The following is an 18250-nucleotide window of genomic DNA, read 5'->3' on the forward strand; positions in this document are numbered from 1 at the left end:
GGGGGGAGGGGGAGACCTCAAGGAACCAGCGGAATGTTGTGTGTTTCATTGGTGCTACTCTGATTGACTCATCCCTTTCTTGTGGCCCTTCTGTGAGGGGATGTCCAGTCGTCTACAGATGGGTTTGGGGTCTCTGTTCTGACTCCCCTCGTTCTCAACCATATGGTTTTTGTTTGTTTGTTTTGGGTGTTCTGTTGCCTCCTGATCCCAGTGACACCTCATGATGGCACAGGCTGGTGTATGTCTTCCATGTGTGCTTGTTGCTTCTGTGCTAGATGGCCACTTGTTTAATGTCAAGCCATTAAGACCCCAGACACCATATCTTTTGATAGCCAGGCATCGTCCACTTTCTTCATCACATTTGCTTATACACCCATTTGTCTTCAGTGATTGTGTCGGGAGGGGAGCGTCAAAGAATGCCAGGTGTTTAGAACAAAGTGTTCTTGCGTTGAGGGCAGGGCTTGAGCAGAGGCCCAAAGTCCTTTCACTACCTCAAGGTATTGTCATATAACATATGTATATTGTCTCATACCTCTATTTACATATGCACACACCTGTCCCTCTATCCATAGCTTTGCTTCCTAGACCTTTCCTCTGTTTGCTTTTACCTTCCTCCTGCCCCACCCTCACCCTTGCTCTTCTTCTGCCTTGTAGTAATTCCCGTCAGCTAGATTTATATTGCTCCAACACCCCCAGGATCTCTGCGTCCTCCTCATTGCTTTTAATTCCCCACGTGTTCCCCGTCTAGGGTGTTGTTTGTTCATTGCTTCCATCTCCCACCGCCTCCTCCCCCAAGTCCCTCCAGAATCTGCTGTCCCATTGCTTTCTCCTCGAGCTGGATTCTCATTGCCTACCTTCTATAGCTAGGCAAAATCAACATTAACAGAGACAAAGCAAAATATTGAATAAAAAGAAAAATAATCCACTGTGTGTTTAATATAAATCGTAGATAGCATTTATAGTGAATGTATGCGATGGTACCCCCCAAAAGCGATGCTCATTTGTTTTTTGATGTGAGGGGCATACTGCAATTGGAGTTCCTTCCACCAGTTCAGACTGTTCAAGCTTTCTGTTTAGAGGTTCTGAAAATATTGCCTAACTCTTGTGTGGAAAAAAAAGGCCTGATTTGTGGCAGACGAGACTGGTTTTGCCACCACGATAATGCACCTGCTCAACACAGCCGTCTCAGTCTGCCAGTTTTGGACAAAAACCAACCTTCCTCTTTTGCCCTATGCACCTGACTCACCTGACCTCGCTCCATGCAACCTCTTTTTGTTTCTGTGAATGAAGAGGGATTGGAAAGGACAGCAATTTGATGACGTAGATGAAGTGACGGCAAAAATGATGGAGGTGTTGCCAGCCATCTAAACATGAGTTTGAAAAATATTTCTAAGAATGAAACTGCATTGACAAATGTATGAAGTGTAATGCAGAGTACTTTGAAGGTGATAAGGTTGTTGTGTAAAAAATTTTAAATATAGAGCCTTGAAAAATATTATGTGTTTTTTGGGGGAGTTTTTTTGGTACCCCCTCGTAATAAAAATGCATTCCTTACCCATCCATTCAGGGTTTTGATTTAAATATACTGACAAATATTTTAAAAGAAAAACTAACCATATAAACATATCTTTTATACTAGGAGAAAATGTCACAGGCAAGACAGATCTGCCCAGAGCGGATAGAAGTACAGAAATCTGCATCAATTCTAGACAGAGAAATTAATCGATTAAGGCAGAAGATACAGGCAGAGCATGCCAGTTACGGTGATAGAGAAGAAATAATGAAGTAAGTGGGTTGGTCGTTTTTCTGCTTTTTATATTATCCATACATACTATCAAAATATATATACTGCATAAAATTGATATATACATCTTTATGTATAATAGATATTTATACATACATACCAGAAATTTGGATGGAATGTTACTCTGGACAGTTATAACTTGTTTATGTTTGTTAGTAGCAGTAAATGTAAATATTTTTTCACCTAAATTATTACAAAGCTCACTATGGAATGGCATTTGAACATAACATTTTCATACCTCTAAGAGTCATGTAGAAAATGAAAGTGTTCAGCTTCATGAGTAGTCAAAGGAAATACAAATCAAAATGATTAGAAAGTATGTTTTTAAACCATCACATTGAATAGGATGGATAAGAAAACAATAATGCCAATCATATTTCTCTGACAAAATGTTCTCTTATATCATTGGTCAGAAAGCAGCTCTGATAGCTCAGTGGTGAAGTGCTTGGCCGGGAGAAAGGCCTGCTGGCAATCTGTACCCATAAAGAATTACAGCCCAGAAAACCCATGATGCAGGTCCAATCTGCCACCTGGGGCCACTGGGCAAGAACGAACACCACCTCACAACTACACAAAAAGGATAGTTAAAGCACATGTTCTGACATGACAGTACCTGAGTTTGAATTGCATTTCTACCCTATGGCTTAGAGAAATCTAATTGCTATGGACCAACTTTCTTATCTATAAATGGATAAAATTGTACTTCTTTACTGGATTACTATGACGTTGAATGAGATAATCTGCCACAAACAATCTTAAATAAGCAAAACAATTGCCCTTGAGTTCATCCCTGCTCTTGGCAAACCCCTGTGTTTCAGAGTAGAACTACTTTCTATGGTTTTGGTTGCTCGGGGATTACTCTTAAATATGTTGTGTTCTTGGTGAAACTTCCCTCGTGTTTTGGAAGCAGATCCCTTTCTCAAGGAGCCTCTCCATGAGCTTGAACCACCAACCTTTTGGCTAGTAGTCAAATGTGTGAAACATTTGTGCCATCTATATTAAGTGTTCATTATTTTTAATATGAAGGCCTTTCTGAAAGACATTTAGGCATATATATCAACCCCTGAGCCAGACCCTCTGCCACTGAGTCAATTTCAACTCAGCAACCCTTTGGGACAATACAGCTGTGCTTAAGGATTTCTGAGACTACATCTTTACGGGAGCAGACAGCCTCATCTGTCTCCTCCTGAACAGCTGGTGGGTTTGAACCACTAACCTTGCAATTAGCAGCCTAAGGATTAACCCACTGTGCTAAACACCATGATTAGGCCAAGTACGTAATTGTACTGCTGTAACATAGTCTAAAATAAGAAAAGCAATGTATTCCCAGAGGTATTTATTGCAACTTCATTTGTAATATGGGAAAATTAGAAATAGGAGTAGGAGGATGATGACAGTGAAAAAATTATAGCTACTCTACTATACCGAGAACTTCTTATATTTTAACAAAAGCCTGGGAATCGGTATAATCTTTTTAGATGGGTTGAAAGTTTGCTGAGTGAGTGGCCTTTCCCTTCATACATACTTTGACAATGTGACAGCTCTCTTCCATTTCCTTCCCCGGGTTTGCTGTGTGCATTCATCCTTCTTAAATCCTTCCTGCCATTGGGCTTTGACCAATGCTTTGACAAATGCTGCCCTTTTCATTTTGTGTGATAAGTGGTTCTAGGAGTGCATACCTCGCTGGTAATAACGTTCACCTTAGAGGCAATTGTTTAGTTGAAAGGTGAACCATAAAAGAGTGTGGCATAGTGGTTATGCACTGGGCTGTGACCCACAAGGTCAGCGGTTCTAAACCACCAGCAGCTCCAAGGGAGAAAGAAGGGGCTTTTTCTACTCCTGTTAGCAGTTACAGTCTCAGAATTTAGCAGGGAGCAATTCTTCCCTGTCCTGTTGGGTGGCTATGAGTTGACATTGATGCACTGACAGTTGAGTTCTTTGAGAAGGAACCTAATACTGGGGGCTCCACCCATCTCTCTCTACCAGTCACCCGTTTTTTTTATGATGTGGAATGTGATTTCATATTTTCCTGTCATTCTGTCCAAGATCTCCTCGAGTGATACCTTTCACAGTGGTTGGAAGTGGTAGCGTGTGCCATTTAGTTCTGGCCTCAGGGTCCTAGAGGCCCAGGTTCCCTATTAGTTCTTTTTTTTAAATTTCTTTAATTACTTTATTTTAATCATTTAATTGGGGCTTATACAACTCTTATCACAATCCATACATCCATCAGTTGTGTAAAGCACACCCTCCTCATTCTCAAAACATTTGCTTTCTGCTTGGGCTCCTGGAATCAGCTCCTCATTTTTCTTCTTTTTTTTCCCTCTCCCTTCCCCTTCCCCCCTCCCTCATGAACCCTTGATAATTTATAAATTATTATTTTGTCATATCTTACACTGCCCGACGTCTCCTTTCACCGACCTTTCTGTTGTCCATCCCCCAGGGAGGAGGCTATACATAGATCCTTATAATCAGTTCCCCACTTCCCTCCTCCCTCCCGGTATCACCACTCATTAGTTCTTTAGATCAATTGTTCCTGTGCATCTTTTTCTTCACTCTTTGTTGCCCAGGTAGGGAGAGAGCAGTACTTTCACCTTAGATAGCCTCTTATAAGTTTCTGAGACCTCTATCATTGCTCACCAAAGTAATATGTAGAACATTGTTCTTGGGAATGTGTTATACCAAACGACCATGTCCCCCATGACTACGGTCCTGCGTCCTGAGGACCAGCCACTCATTTCCTCAAGGTGTTTTGGTATGGCCAAAGACTTAGCCCCTATGTTCTCAATTCATGGATATGTTTATACCTATGTAGAAATATCCTGTCAGTCTCTTATGAACAGGCATGTTCTTGGTGTGGTTCTAAAACATTGGAAAGCAAGGGGAAGAAATGTCAAAAGATTAAGTAAAATTTCTATTTTTACATATATTGTACCTTTGCGGCGCATGATTAAGCACTCAACTGCCAACCATAAAGTCACAGTTTGCATCCTCCAGAACATCCTGGGAAGCCCTGGGAAAGGCTGTTGCACCCAATCCTGTAGCATCACTCTGAGTCAGAATTTGCTGGTGTCTGCAGCACCGCCGTGCTGCAGGTTTGACAGCGACCTTGTGATAAGTCATACAGTGAAGAGTGTTACTACCGTTACTCTTGTCATCTCCAGGCCTTTTGTATCCTGTGATTAAAGGATTGAACAAGGTTCCCGTGTTTCCATATGTAACATGACTGTGTACTATTTTTCATCCTTGCTCCCAAAGCAGTTATAGCCTAAAAACAACACCCGCCCCCTCCTTGCCCCTCCCGCCCCCCCACTTTGAGCAGCTCTGCTCTGTCTCATACGGCTACTACTTATGAGTCAGTCATCTGACGGCAGCAGATTTGGTTTGACATATTGATCTCTTTACTTGTAGGTGTGTACAAAGGCTGTGCAAAGTTTGTGGAACAATATCATTTAAAAATAACAGATTTTTTCCATAGACTTCTTGAAGCCCTCTGATGTTTGTTGATAGTCTCTAAGGTCTACCACTCCTGGGCCCAACTATTTATTTCCCAACATGCTTTCTTCCTTCTGTAGGCTCTCACTCAACAGAAAACTAGGGAGTCTCTCTCCTTGCTCTTTCTCATCGAAATATACTTGGGCTTTTTCCTTTTCCTTTTTATGCATGGTATTTATTTAATTATCCTTTTGTTTATAAAATAGGCAGTACCAAGAAGCAAAAGAAACATATTCTGATCTGGAAAATAAAGTAAAGACTTTAAAAAGATTTATTAAATTGCTGGAAGAAATAATGGGCCTTAGATTCAGAACATACCAGCAGTTTAGAAGGTAAGTGAGTTATAAACAAATTGACCATGTATTACACATTTTTGTGTTTTCTTTGTTCTCATATTGGCCTTTATAAATACAGAAATTAAAGTGGAAGAACATTACACAGTTTAGTTATAGAACAGACTGCCAGTGCTTGCTTTCTCAGCTAGGACTCGGCATACTGTAATTTAAATCAGAATTCTAAATGTAAAAGGAACCTTGGAATGTGGTTATCCAGTTTTCCCATTCTCTTAGTATTCTGTACTAAATAACTTATCGATGACTCTGCGGTAGTTCATTCGTTCCGAAGCTTCCCCTTTGAGTCTTGACACTCTCTTCTTCGGGGATACCCGTGTCTGGTAGGAGCTGTTAAGGCAGTGCATACTGTTTGCTTTGCCATGATCTGTTAGAAAGGTGCAGCTTTATGAATTCAGAAACTCTGTTGTGTTTCCTGTTATCTCCAATGCCTAGAATTGAGCCCGGAATTTAGCAGGAGATAGATACATACAATGAGGATTCAAACCACTTGTGGAAAAATTCCTTTCTTTAAATCCTGTTTTCCACAAGTTTTTTAAAAGCCCCTGGTGTTGATTGAACGAATAAAGACAGTTATAGGGAAACTAGTTGTTACACTCCCAGTGGACAGACTCAGAGGGTTCGCTGGTTAAGCCCAGCGAAAATTATGAACAAAAGAAAGCCAAGGGCAGTGTTTAGGTAGAGATGAGCCCTTTACGAGCTTGGACTAAAGACAACCCCAGTCCCGTCGGTTCTTTCCAGCTTTCCCTAGAGACAGTCACCCAGCAACATGTTCTCTGCGCTGTGCTCAAGTGGAACAACTGTACAAATATCCAGCTCTAAACATGCTTGGGGGAATTTAAAGAAAGCCACTGAGTGAGAGGATTTTTGCCTTTTGTCCATAAGTTTTTGGGATGTGTGTTTCAGTAAAAGGCGAAATATTAAGATTTGAATTAAATGGGATTCATTTTTGTGCTTTTGAGGCTACTTGTAGGCTCTGTTAGTACAGACCAGACCTGCTGTTAGTCAAAGGCTAATTCTTTTTCTTGGCCAAGGAATCCTCTTCTGGCCCTCTGTGAGTTTCAGGGATTGTTGCCTCTGATACTTCGTGGTTTTTATTTTCCCGTGATTGGGTGATGTCTTCATACATATGCACCAATCAACAGTGGGCTGAAGACTGGGGCAGGATCGCCCGTTCTCTGTGCAGCTTTTACCCTCTGATTCTCTGCCTTGTGAACTTCAGTGCCCTTGGCTCCCCGGCACTGCCCTCAAACCAGAAGCCTTCCAGGCTTTGCCCTTATTCACCCCCGTATGTTTCCCTAGTAGTCATTTGAAGCAGGAATTAGGTTTATCTTGTTAGTCTCCATCTTTCAGAGATCACTGGCCTGTGCAATCTGATGTCCACAAGGTCTGAAAACTCTTGTTCCCTAGATTCAACCCATTTTTCAGTAGTTTTAGAGCGGGAATCCAATCCCCAGTACTTCATGTCCAGAAGCAGAATACGATTTGGTGTTTTTAACATATATTGTCGGGGGGCGGGGGGATAAAGTTTAATTTGTACGAAAGTTTGTGTTTTATAGTTGATAGAAAGTTCTGAACTTAGACTACCAGTGTTTGCTCTAGCAACAAATGAAAACTCAAAGGAACTAGATGATGACTGACTACTAAAACAAAGTGCTCTAAAAGGAATAGTCAAAGATCCCGGATAGATGGGGGACAAACCTAATTCATAAGAAGACCAGGCTTGCTGCTGAATAGAGACTAGTGGAATCCCCAAGAATTTGGTCCTTGGTCACCCAGAGGGTTTTGGAACTGAGCTTGTCCTGGTGACTCCACTTCCAGCCAAACAATAGAGAGGTCTGTGAGGGGGAATAATACCACTACTGATGTATGCGTGCTTTAGACTAACTGACCACGGGTTGTTGGTGGGGGTGTCCCGGAGGCAGCATTACCCCAAGAGCAAAGTTGAGACAGATTATGATAGGTGGAGGAGTTAAGACAGGCAGCATAGGAAGAAGGTGGGATGGATCATTTTATTCTGTCACATGGGTGTCACTGTGCATCAAAGTTTATTCAACCACACACTAAACCAGCAACAGTGTATGCTAACCACATGAGTAAAATAAAACCATCCAAGTCAAGACTGATGAAAAGCAGGTTAGTTAAAATAATTGAAAGGGAAAGTTCTATGTATTTTCCAAGAGAATGTCACATAATAAGTAGAGAAAGTGATGAATTTTGCATTGTTCTGGGCAATATGGAAAGCATCCTAGTACAGAAAATTGCCATTATTGTCCCTGTGAAGGAGAGATAAGGCAGGCAAATGAGTAGGCCGTTTATCTGTTTTCCTTCCTCACACAAGAAATGAAGCCTCTTAAGGACAAGGTTTGTATTAGTGTGCCGTCTTACATAAATTTGTTGAATTATTTTACATTCATATAGACCAACCATTTCAAGAGGTAGCATATAATCAATAATTAAAGGAATCAGTCCAAGCTACACTGAAGGCATTAGTGGTGAGGGGCGGGAGGCTCCAGGGACTGAGCCTAAGTAACCTCCCAAGAATCAAAAGTTTTACTTTCCATGCCCTTTTTATTCTTTCTCTTGAAAAGTTCCATGTTTTTATCAGCTATTGCAAGAGCACTGGTGGCCTAGTGGTTATGAACCGGGCTGCTATCTGAAAGGTCTGCAGTTTGAAACCACCAGCCTCTCTGAGACCGGGCTTTCTACTCTCATAAACAGTTAAAGTCACAAACCCACGGGCTGTGATAGCCTGCCCTATAGGGTCACTATGGATCAGCATTGACTCAATGGCAGGGCGGGAGGGAGTGGAGAGCCATTGCAGTGAGAGTCCCAGGTACCTGATACCAACTTCTCTGTCTCCCATAGCTTTTAAGCTGGGTTCAGTAACTCATTGCTGTGGCCACATGGAGCTCAGACAATATTTGTGATTTAGGCTTTATCAAGGAAGTTAGCAATACATTCAGGGGAGAAATGCCCAGGGTACAGTCCTCAGTCGGGACAGTCCCTTCTCTGCCATGCACACAGACCCTCGGTCTCCAGCCTGGCTTCTACCTCACTCACACAATGTTTCAAAGCTCTTTTAGGCCTGCTGATAAAGGACATAAGGGCATGCCATTCTGCTTTTAAGTCTGGACTTGAAGCCCATCAGCTTCACCACTGTGGATCAGGAAACTCAGTGCACTTGATTAAGTTCCCAGAGGCAACACACTGTAAAAAACTAGCCTCATGCCCAAAAGCACTCCTCTTTACTTGCTCTTTACAGTCACCAAAGGGTACACCAGAGTTACAGCCTTTTCACCATACTCAGTCTATCTGTATGCTGAGCAGATAACACAAGAAGCTGGAGCTTATGAAGAACTTGGCATCATGATTGGAAGACTAATTAACCTGAGTTGTGCAGATGACACAACCTTACTTGTTGAAAGCAAAGAGGACTGAGTCATTTGCTGATGAAGATCAAGTGTTGCAGCTTTCAGTATGCAGCACAACTCAATATAAAGAAAATAGAAATCTTCGCAACAGGAACCAGAGAAGGCAATAAATAGAGGAAAGATTGAAGCTGTCAGGGATTTCATTACTTGGAGCACAGTTGACATCCTTGGGATCAGGAGTCAAGAAATTGGGCAGTTCTGTGCAAGACCTCTGAAAAATGTCACTTGGCTACCTAAGGTCTACTGACCCAAGCTATGGCATTTCTAATTGCCTCATAGGTATTTGAATACTAGACAGTGAATAAGGAAAACTGGGGAAAATGTGATGCATTTGAATCCTGGTGTTGGCCAAAGAATATTCAAAGTACCATGGACTGCCATAAAATCAAATACACTAGTTTTGGAGAAGTACAGGTAGAATGCTCCCTGAGCAGCGAGGATAGGGAGAGGTCATCTCTTTGGACATGTTCTCAGGAGAGACCTGTCCCTGGCAAAAAGCATCATGCTGGGTGGAGGGGCAGTGTAAAAGAGGAAGGTCCTCAGTGAGGGGGGATTGACCCAGCGGGCTCAAATGTGACATTGGGTTTGAAGATGCAAGACATGGCAGTGTCACATTCTCTTGAATAGCATCACTCTGAGTTGGAACTGACTCAGCGGCATTTATAATACAGTGGAGTTAGACAAAATGGTGTCTCTTTCTCCTTATAAATGTTTATTACAAAAGTAAGTGAACTGGTAGAAATGTGAGGACACACAGGCAGTTCCCTGATTGTAAACTCAATCAGTCCCCAAATGTGTCTGTAAGATTGATTATATGGTTTAGTTGGGACAGGCAGGTCTAATGGAAGGCTCTGAGTCGGAACTGGCACCTAGGCAAAAGGCAAGAAGAGACTTGCAGCCTCTACACAGATTTAAAAGCTGCATGTGTGCAGTAAGTGAAGATGATGGCAGCCAAGTTTGTTGCAAGAGAGTTGGTTGAATCATTTGAAAGTGAGAGCAGATTACATAACATTAAAGTAGGACTTTGAAATTAGTGACCATCTGCACCACATTGAGTATATATGGCTCTACTCAGCCCTACCATTAATCCACTCTTATCCATCAGGCTCTTAAAAGGACTTACTGTGCCTTTGCTGGATCTCCCATTGTAATAGGTCAACCTTAATTGTTCTCCTCTGCCAACTGCGGCAGCTCCCCCAAATGCTGAAAATCCAGGTGTGTGTTTGCTTCACTAGCCATAACAGAGCTCGTGCAAAGCAAGTAGTCGTCTGTAAACAGAACATTCCGTAATTTGGGGGATTGCTTGAACAAATAAATATAAAAGATGCAGGTAGAAAAAGAACCTAAAATCTTGCCTATTGGGAACAAATGTCAACATTTTGGTATACTGTTGTTTACTGTTTTTACGTAGACTTTTTTCTTACATCATACTAAATAGTTTCGTATTTTTTTCTTCTTTTTAATGTACCAAATTTCTTTCTTAGGTGTTTGACCTTACGCTGTAAGTTATACTTTGACAACTTATTATCTCAACGGGCTTATTGTGGAAAAATGAATTTTGATCACAAAGGCGAAACCCTTAGTATATCAGTAAGTATTTTAAGTTACAGAATTTTAATTGTTAGGAAAATTAGCTGATTCTTTTAATGAAACATTGGTTAGCTTAATCCTATTATCTATGGAACACAAAATAACTTATTTTTAAATTAAGAATAGCTCTTGCCAAAATGTTGAAAATTAAGTTTACTAGCTGTAGTTGAGTCTAATCTGATTAACACCGGTTAATCAGATTATTTTATTATGATCATATTTAGGAATTTTCTTTCAAGGACATATAGTTACCTTTCATTTCACTCCAGTAGTTTCATTTTTTTAATTCGTGCAGCATTTTTAATTATGTGCATTATTGTAAGTAGTCCATACTATCCAGTCTCACCGTAAGAAGCCAAGAATTAATACCCCAAAGAATGCTCTATCCATGGCTTCATACAATTAACTCATGAAGGTATCCCTAGATTAGGCCTCGTTTGGGTAAACAAAGCCACAACATTTCACTTTCTAAAGTCTGTGTAGATTCCTTTGTAATTCATAAAGGCGGGTGTGGGAAGATGGGACATAGGAAACTGTGTAGACAGGGATGCAGGCTTTCTGAATGATCTGAGCAAAAATGACTGCCATGAAAACTTCTTTTAGAAGAGTTAGTGCCAGATTAGAGCCCCTGTGGTATAGTGAGTCACACCTCGAGCTGTTTATGACAAGACTCACAACTGAAACTACCAGCCACTAGCAGGAGAAAGACAGGACTTGGTACTGAGTCTCGGAACCCTCGTGGCGGTTCTACCCTGCCCTGTAGGGTCTCTGAGTAAGCAGCAACTCGATGGCAGTCAGCTTGGTTTTTGTTTTGAGTCTGAGTTTGAAACCCAGAGTTGGATATTCAAGATGTGCCATTCTGCTCCATTTCTTCCCCACTCCCCCTGGTGTTCCTGGTTCTATCATGTGCTGCAGTGTCCCACGGAGAATCACAAAATGTGAAGGAAACATCTCATGTGGTGGTGGGTGCTGTTCAGTCCCAAATCCACAGAGGTGGGCCAAAAACAGGGTCCAGAGCCAGAATCTAAAAATGTCCCCAAAAGTCCGTCAGTCTACCAAAAATCAGAAAAATAGAGGTATGGCTTTGATGGAGGTGTGAGTTTTTGTTGTTGTGTTTTGCCTTTTATATGACCACACCTCCAAGGAAAACGAAGGATGGTGTCTTAATCCGCACCCTCTAGTAACATAGCGTCGCCCCCCGCCCCCCACCCCAAGGAAACAGGTGTGACTTGGTTCATACTCTCCACCAAAGTCCAGTCTTACCCTAATTCTGACCATAGTGTAGTAGAGAACACCCTCCAAGATGGGATGAGAGCACAGGCAGAGTCCGGAAGCTAATCACCACAGAAGGAATTGGGACTCAGGGCCATGGTAGTGGGTCACAACTCTCTGGTACAGATGCTGTGCATCATAGCCGTCTGCTTTCCCACTTGGAGTGTCTGCTGCCTTGATCTTCTGCATCGGAACCAAAGTAGGAAGTTAGATTTATTCTCCCCGTGTTTAAATTTCTTCTGATACATCATTAATAGCTCCTTTACACCTGTCTCTTTTTAAAATTTTATTTCATGAGATTCAGATAATTATGAAAGCTCCATATCTGAATGAATTGGCAGGAATTCTGCTTTATAGGTAGGGGGCATAGTATGTAATAGTAGTCCAGAGTTCTCACTGCATACGATGAAAAATACAAATAAATCACAACAATCCAGAGAAACCCTAGAGAAAAAGAAGAGCCCCTGGGACGGGGGAGCCTGTTCAGGGTCATCTAACAGAGATGCTGGACGTTTTCTTTCCTGGAGGCTTTTTGCCGGTTGTGATCACTCAGTGGTAGAAGGAGACTGACAAAGAGAAAGAAACGGTGAAGGAAAAAGGGACCCGTCTTTATAAGTATTTCATGATCTTGAATTACCACGTAAAGTTGATAACTTAAAATTACAAGGGAGAGCACACTAGTATTTTTAGCCATGAATGATGTGGTAAAAAAAAATAGAATTAATGACAAAATGGATACAAGTTTCAACAGACATGGAATATATAAGAATCAGTCTAGAACACTCTGCGCCCCCCCACCCACCCCCAACCCCAACCCCTGCATTGCCATCAAGTAGCTCTTGCCTCACAGAGATGCTGCGGGACAAAGTGGACCTGCTCCACGGGGTTTCCAAGGCTGTAATAACCTTTACAGACACAGACGGCCCTCCGGACGTTTGTGTCTTTCTCTCCACTGGACGCGGGAGAAAGACCAACCCCGTGATCTTTAAGAGGTCCAAAGGGGAAACAAGCAAACCTAACAGCATAAAATCAAAACAGAATTTTGAAATGAACTTGAGATATACAAAGGGAGGTTGTTAGAACCTGTGATTAAGGGTGCTTGGAATCATAGTAAGATAAAAGAAAGAAAGGTGCGAGGATTTGAAGAAATAGGAAATAAATAGATCAGGAATCACCATGAACTCCAAGTGAGATAAATACAAAGAAAGCCACAGTAAACACAAACTAACACCCACTTAATCTTAAATGGACCCAGAGAAACACATGAGCAGTACACTTTCCAAGGAGCAGCAATAAAATTGAAGGCAGGGTTTCTGGTATCTGGAGGTGATTATCAACTGCTACATTTCAAAACAGCAAAGAAATTTAAACAGGAGAACATAAAAACTTGTATGTAGAATTCTCTAACTAGCAAAAATATCCTTCAAAAATGAAAACGATAACGAGATGGTTGTACACAAGCAAAAACTATTTTTTATTACACTTGACCCATGAGAAATACTAAAGGTTTTCAGGGAAAGAAAAATGCTCCCTGGTGGCAACATGGAACTGTAGGAAAGAACAGAGCAATTCAAAAGGCAGATTTGTTGGTAAATATAAAATAGTTTCAACTATCTAAAGCAGTAATTTGAGTGTCTTCAGGGGCGACAAAAAGTGAAGCAGCAATAGCACCAAAAAGAGAGGAGTACAAAGCAGTTAAACTATCATAAGATCTTTGCATGGTCCCCAAAGTAATACTAGTAATAATTTCAGATAACCTGGTAAAGATGCATATTGCAATCTCGATTAGCCATTGAAAGCATTAGAGAAGCACGTGTTAGGCCAGGTATAGCCAGGATGCCCCGTAGAACCATCACTAACCTTCGAATCCAAGGAGCCAAGTTTCATGAAGTGTTTAGTTGGATGTAAGTAGCCTCACTACTTTTACTTTTCCGTGGTTTATTTTGTTGTTGTCCTTGTTGAAAGTATATAGTTCACACAGCTTAGCAAATATTCTTAATGGTGGAATATTAAACACTTCTCCCCCAAGATTAGGAGTGGGGCAAAACTGTCTGCTGTCATCACCTCTATTTAGCATTTTACTAGGTGTTGTAGCCAAAGCAGAATAAATTAAAGGTCCGCAATGAAGAAGTAAAACGATTGTCCTTCACAGGTGATAGCATATTTTTTGAAAATCCAAAAGAATTCATATGTGAACTCAGCTGTTCTAACAGATCATTTGGAAAATAAGTTAAGATATTTTATCCAATAGCACTAGATAAGTGAAATAGAAAAACATCTAAATTTTATACACTATATAAACAAAGCTATGAAGAGAATTTTAAAATCCTGAATGAGTGGAAAGATAAGCCATGTTCATAGATTGCAAGACTAAATTCTTAAGAAAATTTATCTTCAGATTTAGTGCAATCTCAATTTCAGTGGAGCGTTAAAGAAATTGACAAGCCAATTCTAAAAATAGTATTCAAATGTAATGTATCCAGAGTAGCAAAGCTGTGTGAAGAGCATTATCAAGCATCAAACTTCACTGTACAGCCATAATTATTAAAGATGGTGTGGTAGTCATTGATAAACGGATGAACAACCAGCCCATTGAAACGCAATCGGAAGCCCCCACACACCATAAAAGGTCTCCAGTGCAAGCCCAAAGAAAATGGGTGGCGCCTTCCTGAATGGTGTTGGGCCGATTGGATATCCTGTTGGTAAAGTGAAGACATGGTAAACTCTGACCCCATCCTCAACATTCCCTGGAGACCTTAGGGACGGCTACAAGATGAATGAACCAGGATTCATGTCTCACCCGACTCCCCAAGCTTTCAAGGGTGGATCATCAGCTCTGACAAAAGCACGAGCAGCGGAAGACAAAACAGAGAAATGGAACCTCATAAAAATTAAATAACATTTGTTCACCAGAGGACTTCAAACAAAATGAAGAAAAAACCTTCAGATGAGAAGAAAATCAAGACAATCATATATGTGATTTGGGACTAGTCATATCTAAACAATGAAAACCTACATTTATAGCTTACAACATAAAAATGAATAGCCCAATCAAAAAAATGGGCAGGGGGCTTGAACAGGTAATTCACCACGGAGGACATTGAAGTGGCCATCACGTCCATGTAAAGGTGCTGGGACCAGCATCATAAGCTGATACAGATGCATATCAAAACCACCACAAGATACCTCAGTAGAAGTCAGTGATCAAAAACATGTAAACAAAGGTGTTGGTTGGCAAGGCTATGGACACACTGAAATGCTCAGCCTTTGCTGATGGCAGCATAGCATGGTACGGCCTAGTGAAGTTCAGTTTGACAGGTCCTTGAAACGTTGAACTTAGAATTACCATCGAACCCAGCTCTCCCAATCCTTAAGCTCATATCGACCCTATGGAAACCGCCCTCGTCTGTTTCTGAGTCTAGCAATTTACTAGAATAGAATGCCTCATCTTTATCCTTGGGGTGGACTTGAACTTGCCAGCCTTGCATCTAGCAGCCCAACAAGTAGCCCACTATGCCTCCAGGGCTCCACTATGTCTTTTCTGGTCATTTTTCAGCTGAAAGTCCAATCTTTCTACAAGGCAACCCACATGCAGTGACCGGTGAGTGGGGCGCATGAAGGCTCAGCCCCAGCAACATGAGGTAACCAGAACATCTTTCTCAAAGGAAAAGTTGCTAATTTGGATTTTATTAAAGTCCCAAAGCTTTGTTAATCAAAAAGTAACACTGAGAATGATAAGCCAATTCCTATAATAAATACATCTAATGGAAGACTCAGTCAAAATAGAGAACTAAATCGTAAGAAAAAGAATGTCAGTGTCAGAGGCCTTCACGGTAGCTTCCTAAATTTAAGATATCCAATTGAAAAATAAGTACAGGGAAAAGTGTTCAGTGTCGTAGCTGCTACAGAAATGCCCATTGATACTAGCAGCAGTTCCTGGGTGTCTCCTCAGGAGACAGATGGGGCCTTGTGTGCCTTTACATGTGTTCGTCTCAGAAACCCTAAGGAGCAGCGTGACTTCCCTGCAGGGTCAACTTGCTGGCGGTGGGTTTTGTTTCGTTGAAGTAGGTTGGCGGTGAGAGCCCACTTGGCGCTGAAGAAAAAGGCCTGGCGTTTGCCTTCTGTGATGTTTATTACAGCCAGAGAAACTCTCCTCCTTTCAGCACCTGCACCAACACGAGTCAGAATCTGCTCGTGGACACAACCCAGAGTCCATGGGCAGATAGCGGAGAAACAAAATCTGGTGTAGCCATACAATGGAGCATTATTCAGCCGCAAAGAGAAATTAAATTCTGGTCCACAGCATGGATGACCTTTGGAATCATGGTGCTAATGAAAACAACTGACATAAAAGGGCACATCGGGCGTGATCCCGCTGAGATGACATGTGTGGAAGAGGCAGTGCACACCAGTATGGGTTGAATTGCGCCCCACACTCACAAATACTCCATGCCTTCAAGTCAATGCTGGCTCGTAGCGACCCCCTGAGTTTCCGAGACTGTAACTGTTTGTGGGAATAGGAAGCCCAGTCTTTCTCCCGAGGAGCTGCTGGTGGCTTCCCAGCCCAACGTGTAACCACCACTACACCACCAGGTAGGTGTTAGGAACCATACCTGTGGTCATAATCCTACGTGCGTGAGGCAGGTTTCCTGTATGATGTGTCTCGAATTCATCTCTTTTGAGATGTGAAAGATTGAAGAAGCTGTCGTGCCAGCAGAGCTCCAGTGAAGAGAAATGCCAAGCCATGTGAAGATCTCCTAGGCACCAGGAGACAGAAGGGGAGGGAGGGACACCGACTTTGTCCCCGAGCTGACACAGAAAGCCTTTCCCTGGAGCTAATAATGCTGAGTTCCAACCTCCTAAACTGAGAAGATGCATCTTTGTGCTAACGTCCTCCACTGGGGGACTTTTGAGACAGTAGCACTAGATTATTGAGACACATGGAGGCAACAAACGTTTACGAGACTCAGGAACAAACCATTGCTACTAGGGTTCATTTCACGTACGCACAGATTTATTCCAGACCAAGTAAGTTCAAACATGTCTCTGTGGTCAGCGAGCGGCTGCAGACAATTTCTCTCAGTAATATTCTTGTCTCAGTTGCCTCAGGGTGCCTACAATAGAAAAAGGTCCAGTCCCAGCCATGGCTTCCAGATGTCGGGGGCTTGTTAAATGTAAGGCAGAGAGGTCAGTTCAGAAGGTGATAGTGGGTAGTCTTGATAGATTTTCCATAAGGACATAGGATAATCATGGGTGCTTATTATGAAGACATTGTTGAAGAAAATTGCATGATGAAAAAAGGTCCAGGAAAACTAAAGCATTTTTTTTCTGTCTTGACAACCTGCTCGTTCTTTGAGGGAAGCAGGTTCTGTTCTCTGAGAATTTAATTGTGAAACCTTTCTTCATTCACTCTACAGCCCTGAACTTGACCTTTAGACTTACTTTATCCCCCCAAATCAAAGAACATTTAAAAGGAAACACCAGTCCCTTGATCAATGTCAAGACCGGCGTTTTGACACGGTGTAAATCAAAGAGTACAGAATTCTTTGGGGAGGGTTAGAGAAATGAAAATACCGCCTTCAGAAGTGGATAGGTCTGGATAGGAGGATATGTTGATACACAATAGCTTCTCATGTTGATAATTTTGTTTAGTGATGATGGTTGTACATGATTAATCAATGTCTCTGAGTTGTGCTCATAAAAATGGTTGAAGTTGCAAATATTTGATCTATCAATATGTACACATACACACACATACATATATATATATTTCCCTACAATAAAAGTTGTTAAAAAGAGTTCAAGTGGCAAATGTAACATATATTTATATTTCCCTCAATAATATGTGTAGTGGTGTTTGTGGTTACATGTTACTGCAAGGCTAGGAGTTCAAAACCACCAGCTTCTCGGCAAGAGAAAGAGACTCTCCTCCCACGGAGAGTTACCTTACCATCTGGGAAACCAGTTCTACCCTGTCCTGTTGGGTCACCATGAGGCAGAACGAACTCGATGGCAGTGAGTTTGGTTTGGACCGTATCAAAGCATCCTTTGACTTACTTAGTTTGCATTTTCCAGATAAGGAAACTGAAATAAGGGAAATGACGTTAGTGTTTTACAAATTTTATAAACCTCTGTAATACACCTAAGACATCATTCTTTGTAATGTATCTAAGATGTCATTCCTTAAATATATGCAAAATGCCCTTTAGAGCAAAGAATTGCACCTTAAGCACTGAATTCTTTTGTGGGTTTTGTGTTTAGGTTGGTCTGCTTTGTGTTTTTTCTGCTTAGGTTAATGTTGCTGTTTT

General features: G+C 41.6%; 1 protein-coding gene across 1 annotated transcript in view; it reads left to right on the plus strand.

The window, feature by feature from the left end:
* SMC6 (structural maintenance of chromosomes 6) overlaps positions 1-18250 on the plus strand; it is a 78661-nt gene that overhangs the window by 53502 nt on the left and 6909 nt on the right. The window contains exons 21-23 of the mRNA XM_013003847.2: positions 1640-1785; positions 5503-5628; positions 10565-10670. Of these exons, the coding sequence (XP_012859301.1) occupies positions 1640-1785; positions 5503-5628; positions 10565-10670 (378 nt within the window). The remainder of the gene's footprint in view (positions 1-1639; positions 1786-5502; positions 5629-10564; positions 10671-18250) is intronic.

Source organism: Echinops telfairi, unplaced genomic scaffold (assembly GCF_000313985.2).
Source record: "Echinops telfairi isolate 266 unplaced genomic scaffold, ASM31398v2 ScPeMD7_9;HRSCAF=40, whole genome shotgun sequence".
NCBI lineage: Eukaryota > Metazoa > Chordata > Mammalia > Afrosoricida > Tenrecidae > Echinops > Echinops telfairi.